Source organism: Nerophis ophidion, linkage group LG13, assembly GCF_033978795.1.
Source record: "Nerophis ophidion isolate RoL-2023_Sa linkage group LG13, RoL_Noph_v1.0, whole genome shotgun sequence".
Taxonomy (NCBI): Eukaryota; Metazoa; Chordata; class Actinopteri; order Syngnathiformes; family Syngnathidae; genus Nerophis; species Nerophis ophidion.
Genome location: NC_084623.1, coordinates 7,477,900 through 7,490,372, shown reverse-complemented (window position 1 = coordinate 7,490,372; position 12,473 = coordinate 7,477,900). Strand labels below are relative to the sequence as shown.

General features: G+C 40.0%; 1 protein-coding gene across 1 annotated transcript in view; it reads right to left on the bottom strand.

Moving 5' to 3' along the window:
• Positions 1-7,221: 7,221 nt before the first annotated feature.
• Positions 7,222-12,473, bottom strand: part of pnkd (PNKD metallo-beta-lactamase domain containing) — a 30,250-nt gene continuing 24,998 nt past the window's right edge. Inside the window, exon 9 of the mRNA XM_061918323.1 lies at positions 7,222-8,221. Coding sequence (XP_061774307.1) covers positions 8,048-8,221 — 174 coding nt within the window. The 3' untranslated portion in view covers positions 7,222-8,047. The remainder of the gene's footprint in view (positions 8,222-12,473) is intronic.

Genomic DNA, 12,473 nt, shown 5'->3' with positions numbered 1-12,473 from the left:
CATTGATATACAGTATAAACTATCAGACTGCGTGGTCGGTAGTAGTGGCTTTCAGTAGGCTTTTAATGTGGTTGCAGTGCAGATTCAAATAGTCCACAAAAAATGGGGTAAAGAACGCAAAGGACATAAGACGATAAAAGAGGACAGAGCTGACGCAACCAGCTACCACTTCAGTGCTGCCATTTGTACATACAGCTACAAAAAAAAAACATTTGCAATGAATTATACATATCGCGCACAGACAATTGCACCATTTGAAGTCAAGTTTTTCCTTGCCCTGATGTGGGATCTGAGCCGAGGATGTCGTTGTGGCTTGTGCAGCCCTTTGAGACAATCGTGATAAAGGGCTATATAAGTAAACATTGATTGATTGATTCAAAACCCACGAAAAAAAAAAAATTTAGACCAATAATCTTCAACTATAACTTGACCACTCTCTTAATTTGAAGATTGATATGATTAATCAAAAATATATTTGTTTTTAATATGATTTCAAACCCACAGGGAATAAATTCAACTGATTAATTTCAACGTCCCTGCAACAATGTTTGAGACACCATAACATCACATTAAGACCACATGTTGTGGTAGCTCAGTTGGTAGAGCGGCCGTGCCAGCAACTTGAGGGTTGCGGGTTCGATTCCCGCTTCCGCCATCCTAGTCACTGCCGTTGTGTCCTTGGGCAAGACACTTTACCCACCTGCTCCCAGTGCCACCCACACTGGTTTAAATGTAACTTAGATATTGGGTTTCACTATGTAAAGCGCTTTGAGTCACTAGAGAAAAGCGCTATATAAATATAATTCACTTCACTTTTAGTGTCATTTCTTGAATAGGTATTTTTATATTGCAGTTTTCGTCATCTGATAAAAGCTATCACTGCTCCTTTGTGACTTTCGCAGTGTTGTTTTTTATCAGACACGTTTAGATGTGAAAGCAGAAAAAAAAAACCTAAGTGTTCTGGTTTTATTTAAGTTGAGAGAAGTTGGAGGATTAAAAAAAAAAAAAGGACCCAGCTGACAGGCTAAAATGCTAAAAACGAATAAACAAAAAAAATAAAAAAGACGACAAACAGCTTGTACACAGTAGGAGAAGTTTACTGGAATATTTCCTCATTAAAACATGACCTAAAGTCAAACTGCTTCCCATGTGGTGGTATTCTGAACTGAAACACATGCAAATCAGATGCACAACATCATCAAACAGACAAGAGTAACATTTGAGTCAACAGTCACCCGGGGAGACTTTGCTTTGCTTGAACTTCCACAGCAGAAAGATTGGAATCTAAATAGTTTTCATGTATCAAGGCTTCCTCTTTTCTATAAACTTTACAAACCCATCAACTGAAATGTGGAATGCAGTGAATGATTGTTCCGGAATGTGTTGTAAGGTATACCGCTACTAATAAAGTACTGTGGCATTAAAAAAATGGTACTATACTGCCATTGAAAAAATGCCAGTACTTTTTTTTTTAATGGGAATTACGCGTTGTAGAATACTTGCCAACCCTCCCGGATTTTCCGGGAGACTCCAAAAATTTAGCGCCTCTCCTGAAAACCTCCCCGTACAAATTTTCTCCCGAAATTCAGGCGTAACTGGAGGCCACGCCCCCTCCAGCTCCATGCGGACCTGAGTGAGGACAGCCTGTTTTCACGTCCGCTTTTCCACGATATAAACAGCGTGTCTGCCCAATGACGTTAAAAGGGGCGGCATGGCGTAGTGGGTAGAGCGGCCGTGCCAGAAACCTGAGGGTTGCAGGTTCGCTTCCCACCTATGGACATCAAAGTCGCTGCCGTTGTGTCCTTGGGCAGGACACTTCACCCTTTGCCCCCGGTGCCGCTCACACTGGTGAATGAATGATGAATGAATGATTGGTGGTGGTCGGAGGGGCCGTCAGTCTACCCCAGGGCAGCTGTGGCTACTGATATAGCTTACCACCACCAGGTGTGAATGAATGATGGGTTCCCACTTCTCTGTGAGCGCTTTGAGTATATAACAATAGAAAAGCGCGATATAAATCTAATCCATTATTATTATTATTATTATTATAACTGTAGAATGATCGAGGGCGAGTTCTTGCTTTCTTATGTGGGTTTATTGTTAGGCAGTTTCATTAACGTCCTCCCAGCGCGGTAACAACACACAACAACAGCAGTCACGTTTTCGTCTACCCTAAAGCAGTTCGTCTGCCGTAAACAGCAATGTTGTGACACTCTTAAACAGGACAATACTGCCATCTACTGTACATGCACCACAACACCTCCAGGAAACCCTCCTCCATTCACATCCCATCTCCCCGGATTGTAAATAACCTAATGTAAATAATCGAATGTATTTCTAATGTACATACTTGTTATTATGCTATGTGAACTCACTATGTTCTCTGCTGGCTGTACATATCTTACTAAGTAAGACCTACACTGTTTCAATGTCCATTTCTCTGTTGATGACTGAAGTACTGATATCAACCAAAGCTCCTCATCCCACCCCCCGGATTGTTAGTAATGTAAATAACTCAATGTATATACTATGATGATTAACTTGTGTGATGACTGTATCATGCAATATTTGTACCATAAATTGATTAATGTGGACCCCGACTTAAGCAAGTTCTGTGGCAGCGTTGGAGAAAGTTATACATGTAAACAAACTGTCGTGTCACAGTCCACACGACGACGGTGAGTTTAAGGAACACTGAAAATAGAAGGACGAAACGGCACTGACCAAATACTCTCATCAGTGAAGCATCAACAAAAACATTTTCAACTTTCTAAAAATTAAGGAGGGTTTGTGTCAAGTTTGTCTTCCTACAGAAACCATATTAAAACATTTCCCCCCCCCCATCTTCTTCCATTTTCATACGTTTCTGAAATAGCTCCAGGAAGCCATTAAGACGGCGCTAAAGAGCCTTTAGACCCGCAGGTTGCTGACCCAAGGTTTAGCTAATTGTAGAGTTAGCTTCTGCAGCTCGTGGGTCCATGGCAGTGACTTCTGTTTTGTCTGACCAGCCGTTTTACTGCCGTGTTGCAGACACTGTTTGGAAACAATTACAGTATGTAAATAAACATGTACAAAATATTTCTTACAGTGTCTTACGGTCCAGTGCGGTTCATATGGTCGGTGCGACTGAAATAAAAATAATAATAATAATAATCAAATATATTATTCGCTCTATAGCCCCAACAGTACAGTATTTTATTCTTCTGTTGTAAAACTAAATATTTGTAAAATGTTGTGTGACAGTACCGTTTACCATGAATTGATTAACGTGGACCCCGACTTAAACAAGTTGAAAAACTTATTCGGGTGTTACCATTTAGTGGTCAATTGTACGGAATATGTACTGTACTGTGCAATCTACTAATAAAAGTTTCAATCAATCAATCAACTATCGTGGGATCGCACTCCTCAGCCTTCCCGGTAAGGTTTATTCAGGTGTACTGGAGAGGAGGCTACGCCGGATAGTCGAACCTCGGATCCAGGAGGAACAGTGTGGTTTTCGTCCTGGTCGTGGAACTGTGGACCAGCTCTATACTCTCGGCAGGGTTCTTGAGGGTGCATGGGAGTTTGCCCAACCAGTCTACATGTGCTTTGTGGACTTGGAGAAGGCATTCGACCGTGTCCCTCGGGAAGTCCTGTGGGGAGTGATCAGAGAGTATGGGGTATCGGACTGTCTGATTGTGGCGGTCCACTCCCTGTATGATCAGTGTCAGAGCTTGGTCCGCATTGCCGGCAGTAAGTCGGACACATTTCCAGTGAGGGTTGGACTCCGCCAAGGCTGCCCTTTGTCACCGATTCTGTTCATAACTTTTATGGACAGAATTTCTAGGCGCAGTCAAGGCGTTGAGGGGTTCCGGTTTGGTGGCCGCGGGATTGGGTCTCTGCTTTTTGCAGATGATGTGGTCCTGATGGCTTCATCTGGCCGGGATCTTCAGCTCTCGCTGGATCGGTTCGCAGCCAAGTGTGAAGCGACCGGAATGAGAATCAGCACCTCCAAGTCTGAGTCCATGGTTCTCGCTCGAAAAAGGGTGGAATGCCATCTCCGGGTTGGGGAGGAGACCCTGCCCCAAGTGGAGGAGTTCAAGTACCTAGGAGTCTTGTTCACGAGTGAGGGAAGAGTGGATCGTGAGATGGACAGGCGGATCGGTGCGGCGTCTTCAGTAATGCGGACGTTGTATCGATCCGTTGTGGGGAAGAAGGAGCTGAGCCGGAAGCCAAAGCTCTCAATTTACCGGTCGATCTACGTTCGCATCCTCACCTATGGTCATGAGCTCTGGGTCATGACCAAAAGGATAAGATCACGGGTACAAGCGGCCGAAATGAGTTTCCTCCGCCGGGTGGCGGGGCTCTCCCTTAGAGATAGGGTGAGAAGCTCTGCCATCCGGAAGGAACTCAAAGTAAAGCCGCTGCTCCTCCACATGGAGAGGAGCCAGATGAGGTGGTTCGGGCATCTGGTCAGGATGCCACCCGAACGCCTCCCTAGGGAGGTGTTTAGGGCACGTCCAGCCGCTAGGAGGCCACGGGGAAGACCCAGGACACGTTGGGAAGACTATGTCTCCCGGCTGGCCTGGGAACGCCTCGGGATGCCCCGGGAAGAGCTAGACGAAGTGGCTGGGGAGAGGGAAGTCTGGGCTTCCCTGCTTAGGCTGCTGCCCCCGCGACCCGACCTCGGATAAGCGGAAGATGATGGATGGATGGATGGATGGATGGATCAATCAATCAATCATGCATATGTGACAATAACATCTAAGGCTTTTAGAGAGTGCAGTGCACAACTGCGCACACAACAGCTGTAAATATACTCCTCCCCTCTTAACCACGCCCGCTACCCGACCTCGGATAAGTGGAAGAAGATGGATGGATTGGATGCTTCACTACACACAGTAGGAGGATACAACAGCTAACCGCTAACAGAAAGGTAGTACTCCTAAATGTAAACAAATGGGAGGATTTATACAGATAGACTGTGACGATACCAAGTACAAGAGCCAGTACTACAAGGATTAAATGGATATTTATTATCATTATAAAAATATTTGGTCATTTTTTTCCATTGGTAATAAACTCAAGAAATATACAACACAAATTTAAATATGACCAATATATGATCCTGTAACTACTTGGTATTGGATCCATACCCAAAAGTGTAGTATCATCTAAAACATATGTAAAGTACTCAAACAACAGAAGAATAAGTGACTTATACATTTGAACAGAAGTGTAGATAGCAAGCAGATATTAACAGTAAGTAAATAAGTCGATGAATAATCAATTTTCTACCACTTGTCCCTCATAATTTTGACAATAGAATGAGAAATGACACAATATGTTACTGCATATGTCAGCAGACTAAATTAGGAGCTTTAGTTCTCTTACGACTAATATATAGACAAGTTGTCTAGCATGTTCACTATCTTATCTAACATAATTGTTTTTAAGCGCAATAAAAACAAATTTTATATGTATTGAAACACATTTTCGGTACCAAAATGTTAGACAACTTTAGTTCTTAGTAAACACTGGCAACCCGACACAATTGTCTCACATTCCATAAAACTAACAGATACTTAGGATATTGAACTAAATTTACACAAAATGTGTTAAGCTTTTTATAAAAGTACCCTTTCGCGAAAATAAGTTGAGTCAGTCGCATGCTTGTCATTCAAGAGAGAAAGCAAACACACTCCCTCTTAATTAGTGCAAATAATTCCCAGCTCATTTTGAAACAAACTTAATAGCTTGCAATCAAGTATCTACAGGCTGAAAAGAATTACCGTATTCATAGTACTCTCGTCTTTTTACGCCCCTACTTGAATGGTGCTAATTTATGATTGATTCATAAGTAAACTATCACATTTGCTGGCTATAAAACAGGAAGCCATAGTTCTGATTAAATTAATGCAGCCGCATTAATCTAAAATGAAAAAAAAAAAAAAAAAAGGCTTTACTATCGTGTAAAAGTTGAGTAAAATTAACATAAACATACAACATGCATTTGATTCAATCTAAGATCTGAATATTCAGTAGCTTATACTGAAGTCAATGTGAAAATAGTGACATGTCAGCAGAACTGTCACAGAGGCATTTAAACCTATTTCACAGTTTTATTACGAACAATGGCAGAGACGTAAATAACCCGTATTTACATTTTCCATTGGACACAAGGAAAAGTGGCTGTACTTATTATGTGCAAATCAGCAATAATAAATGTGCAATTAAGGAGCAGAAACAAAATGCTGTGTTTGGAGTCAAAGTGATCACAATGTAAATGTGACAATGAATTGCTGTTTTAATAAAATGACAAAATTGTGACTTACAAGGGGTGCTTAATTATCCCGATTCTAAATCAATTCGTTATTTTCAAAAATCAACCACAAAAACTACATATATATATATATATATATATATATACACACACACACATGTATATATGTATACATGCTGTTTATATATACATACACACATATATATATATATATATCTATAAATACATATATATATATACACACATATATATATATAAATACATATATATATACACACATATATATATGTATAGATATATATATACACACATATATGTGTATATATATATACACACACATATATATATATATACACATATATATGTGTATCTGTAATTATGTATGTATATATATATATATATACATACACACATATATATACATATATATATACATATATATACACATATATATGTATATATATATACACATATATATGTATATATATATATATATATATACACACATATATATGTATATATATATATATATATATATATACACACACACACACAAATATATATGTATAGATATATATATATACACACATATATGTATATATATATATATATACACACATATATATACACATACATATATGTGTGTGTGTATGTATGTATATTTATATATATATATATATATATATATATATACATATATATGTATATACAGTATATATATACATATATACACACACACACAAATACATATATACAGATAAATACATATTTAGACATATATATATACAGTATATACGTGTACATATACACATACATATAAAAAACATTAATGCATATATGTACATATATACACATACATATACTTACATGTATACATACATGTATGCATATATACATTCATATACAAACATGTATGCATACACACATATATATATACATATACACATATACAAGCATTAAAAAAATATATATATTTGAAATGACATTATAAGGCCATCTCTAACCACCAGAATGTGCTTTTCTAACCTGTTTTGAAAAATGTTCATTATAATTATCATAGCAAACAATAAATTGCGAGAATCGGTTTGAATAGATCATCGATTCTGAATTGAATCGTCACCCCGAGAATCAAATTGAATCGAACTGTTAGGTGCCCAAAGATTCACACCCCGAATAGTCACTGATGGAGGAAAAAAAACATGTCATGTAAACGTAAACAACAAATGTACAGTGGATTCCCGCTCATTTGCAATTCTGCATAACAAAATTCTGCTCATTTTTTGAAAATGTGTTTTTTTTTTCCCATATGTGATGATGAACCATAAAAAAATGTACAGCAATATAATAATACAGCATACATGTACCTAACAATGTGACGTAAAGTACATTTTCTTACAATTCGGCCGCAAAAAAAACGAACATACGACTGAAAATCCTTACTGGAAGTAGACACAGCTTGGAGACACGCCTCTTCACACAACTGGGACAACCAGGTGAATGCCAGGCAACAGGAGATGGAATCATGGTTGCCGTGGCAACCTCACTCAGATTGCCTCTTACCTTTCAGTATTTATTAGTAGTGCGTACCTAATGAACCACACATTTTACAAAAAAGGGTAAAATTAGTGATGAGTGCTGCAATTATTTGTGTTTCTTCCGTTCTTACGGTGTGGTACCAGAACATAAACCCCCCAAAAAACCCTACAAACAATCTACTGTTACAGTAGAAACCAAGATAGCTGAGCTCACATGGCGGTTCCATGGTCTGGCATCAGCTCTTCTTTATCGCCTGTTGTACCGATCTTTGTTTTTGCGCAGCTCCTCCAGCACCCGAGCCCGGAACTGATTCCAGTCCTCCTCCTCCAGTTGCCGGAGGCCTAGCGCCAGATGGAGCTCGGCAACGTGGCTGCGCAAGAACGGATTGTACGCCTTCTCTTCTCCGATAGTGGAGGGACTCTGCAAATGGAATGGATCATTTTACTGAGCAGATTCAGGACAACACAAAAAAAAAAAAAGTAAAAAAGGGTCATTTTGTGCCTGTTGGTACCTCTTAATGGTCAAACCACGGAGGTGTCAAGGAGATATTAAACACTTGACATTTTGACATATGCCAACTTGTTACATTAGGATCTCTCCATAAATAGTAGAACTTTTCGGGGTGAGGCTTATGGAGTTTTTATTGTTAACAGTTAAGAGATGCACTGCGATGAGGTGGCGACTTGTCCAGGGTGTATGCCGCCTTCCGCCCGATTGTAGCTGAGATAGGCACCAGCGCCCCCCGCGACCCCAAGGGGAATAAGCGGTAGAAAATGGATGGAGTTAGAGATGCAACCTCAGTAGAAGTGTTTAAGTCCCATCTTAAAACTCATTTGTAAACTCTAGCCTTTTAATAGACCCTCTTTTGAGGGTAGGTAGGTCTTTATTGTCATTGCAACAAGTACAACGAAACTTTGTTTTCAGCACAAACCTGTTCAAGATTAGACAAACAAACAGTGTACAGGGTTACAGAACAAGAACGCTTTTTAGACCAGTTGATCTGCCGTTTATTTTATTTTCTCCTCTGCCCCCCTCTCCCAGTCCGGTGGCCGTAGATGAAGTGCTGGCTGTCCGGAGTCGGGACCACGGGTGGACCACTCGCCTGAGCATCGGTTGGGGACATCTCTGCGCTGCTGACCTGTCTCTGCTCAGGAGGGTCTCCTGCTGGCCCCACCATGGACTGGACTCTTACTATTATGTTAGATTTACAATGGACTGGACTCTTACTATTATGTTAGATTTACAATGGACTGGACTCTATTATGTTAGATCCACTATGGACTGGACTTTCACAATATTATGTTGGACCCACTATGAACTGGACTCTATTATGATAGATCCACTATGGACTGGACTTTCACAATATTATGTTAGATCCACTATGAACTGGACTCTATTATGATAGATCCACTATGGACTGGACTTTCACAATATTATGTTAGATCCACTATGGACTGGACTCTATTATGATAGATCCACTATGGACTGGACTTTCACAATATTATGTTAGATCCACTATGGACTGGACTCTCACACTATTATGTTAGATCCACTATGGACTGGACTCTATTATGTTAGATCCACTATGGACTGGACTCTCACACTATTATGTTAGATCCACTATGGACTGGACTCTATTATGTTAGATCCACTATGGACTGGACTTTCACAATATTATGTTGGACCCACTATGAACTGGACTCTATTATGACAGATCCACTATGAACTGGACTTTCACAATATTATGTTAGATCCACTATGGACTGGACTCTATTATGTTAGATCCACTATGGACTGGACTTTCACAATATTATATTAGATCCAATATGGACTGGACTCCATTATGTTACATCCACTATGAAATGAACCTTCACAATATTATGTTAGATCCACTATGGACTGGACTCTCACTATTATGTTAGATCCACTATGGACTGGACAATCACAATATTTTCCGAGATCCACTATGGACTAGACTCTCACTATTATGTTAGATCCACTATGGACTGGACTTTCACACTATTAAGTTAGACCCACTATGGACTTGACTCTCACACTATTATGTTAGATCCACTATGGACTGGACTCTCACACTATTATGTTAGATCCACTATGGACTGGACTTTCACACTATTATGTTGGACCCACTATGGACTGGACTCTCACACTATTATGTTAGATCCACTATGGACTGGACTTTCACAATATTAGGTCAGACCCACTCGACGTCCATTGCATCTGGTCTCCCCTAGAGGACGGGGGTCACCCACACCTGCGGTCCTCTCCAAGCTTTCTCACATTGACGTCCCACTCTGTTGTGAGTTTTTCCTTGCCCTTTTGTGGGCTCTCAACCGAGGATTTCGTTGTGGCTTGTGCAGCCCTTTTAGACACTTGTGATTTAGGGCTATATAAATAAACATTGATTGATTTATTGTTCATAGCATGTTCATAGTCCAAACTTAACTATGTCCACACTGAGATGCACAATCTAAAACGCGGTTATTGGTCGGATTAACCAATAACAGCCGAGGGGGAACCGCCTTGGTCCGAGGGCAATATACGGGAGGATTTACCCAAAACTAACGCCGGACATTTAATCAAATTTTGATCTCGATTTCGGATTCTCACGATCATAAAACTATCATAATACAAAAAATACACAAAAAAACTTGGACATTTTTGAGTTAAGTTAAAGTTAAAGTACCAATGATTGTCACACACACACTAGGTGAGGCAAAATTATTCTCTGCATTTGACCCATCACCCTTGATCACCCCCTGGGAGGTGAGGGGAGCAGTGAGCAGCAGCGGTGCCCCGCCCTGGGAATCTTTTTTGGTGATTTAACCCCCAACTCCAACCCTTGATGCTGAGTGCCAAGCAGGGAGGTAATGGGTCCCATTTTTATAGTCTTTGGTATGACTTGGCCGGGGTTTGAACTCACAACCTACCGATCTCAGGGCGGACACTCTAACCACTACGCCACTGAGTAGGTTAAGTGAAAACAAAACTTGGAGTTTGGGATCTCACCATGGTTGCTACTTATTTGTCAAAGCGCTAGTACAGGGGTCGGGAACCTTTTTGGCTGAGGGAGCCAAAAAGCCAAATATTTTAAAATGCATTTCCGTAAGAACCATATAATATTTTTTTTTTAACACTGAACACAACTAATAGGTCTCTTATTCTTTGTAATAACGTTGTTATTCTGAAGCTAACTGTGGAGGGGGCGTGGCCTGCCGGCCTGCAGTGAACTGGGGTGTGCCAGGACCGGCCTCTGAATAAGCGACAGGTGCGTAGACGGCCCACCTGGGCCTTGTTATCTAATCACCTGTCGCTCTGTTATAAGCAGCAGCCAGGAGGAGAGACGGGGTTGGGGCTGGAGCCAGAGCGAAAACGAAAGAGAAAAAGACAATTGCTGGAAAGCAACTGAGAGACTTATTGAAAAATAAAACAATATTGTAACCCTGAAACAGGCTCTCATGCGGTGCTTGGTAGTCTGCAGAACCCCCAGGAGGGCAAGCCCCACACTAACCAATGATAAATAACTTCTTACCATTAACGCAACTTCTAGAAATGGTGCGGTAGAAAACTGATGGATGGATTAAAAATGCATGAGAGTATTTTATATTTTGAACCCGCCTTCCGCCCGATTGTAGCTGAGATAGACGCCAGCGCCCCCCGCGACCCCAAAAGGTCATAAGCGGTAGAAAATGGATGGATGGATTATTATTAACACAGTGATTACAAGTGGATTTATTCATTACTTATCGTGTTAAGCAATGCCAGCTCAGATTTATCCGAGAGCCAGATGCAGTCATCAAAAGAGCCACATCTGGCTCCCGAGCCATAGGTTCCCTACCCCTGCGCTAGTACGTATACTTAAATAATATACACTGAACTCAACACACAAGATGGGTCTGCGAAAGCAAATTTTACCCTAAATTTTGACCAAAACATCGCCCCTGCAGGTTACGTTGACCATAAAAACGTTTCAAATTTAGATTTAATATCATAACGTGATCCCTTTAAAGTCTACTCTCGAGCAACCGAAACTCATGTTTTGATATTATTTACGTACAGCGCTAGAAGAATATTAAACCAAGTTGTTTTGAAAGGAAATAAGTGATGGAAATGTTAACACATTGCATTACATATAATTTTATTCAGTTTCTGCAGGAGCATCTGTCAAGTTAATGAAATATGTAAAGAAAGAGTACGATGTAGATTGTGTTATCGGGGGTGGACCAATAATGACTGATTAGCTGCAATGCATTTAACCTCAGCAAGCTCTGACGTATGTGCTTTTTTTCCCATGGAATATGAAGAAACACTGTTTGGTATGCATACTAAACACCTTGAAGGGTGTTGTAGTTGGATAATGGTATTCCATTATGCAGTATAAATCATAAATAGAGTAATTACTCATATATGCCCCTTATTAAAAGTAGTAATGAAGCTCAAATAAAACATAAGAGTAAAAAAGCTATGTTCACGGGTAATAAGTCTTTTTTGATTTGTTGAAGCCTAAGTAAGGACAAATACTGTATATGGAACAATGAAATATTCATTTAACATTATTTCCCTCATCTTGCTGATAAAGTACATGCATTGATGTATTATGCAAATATGATTAATCCAGTTGTCCATGTTGCACAATTTTTTTTTTTTTTAATTT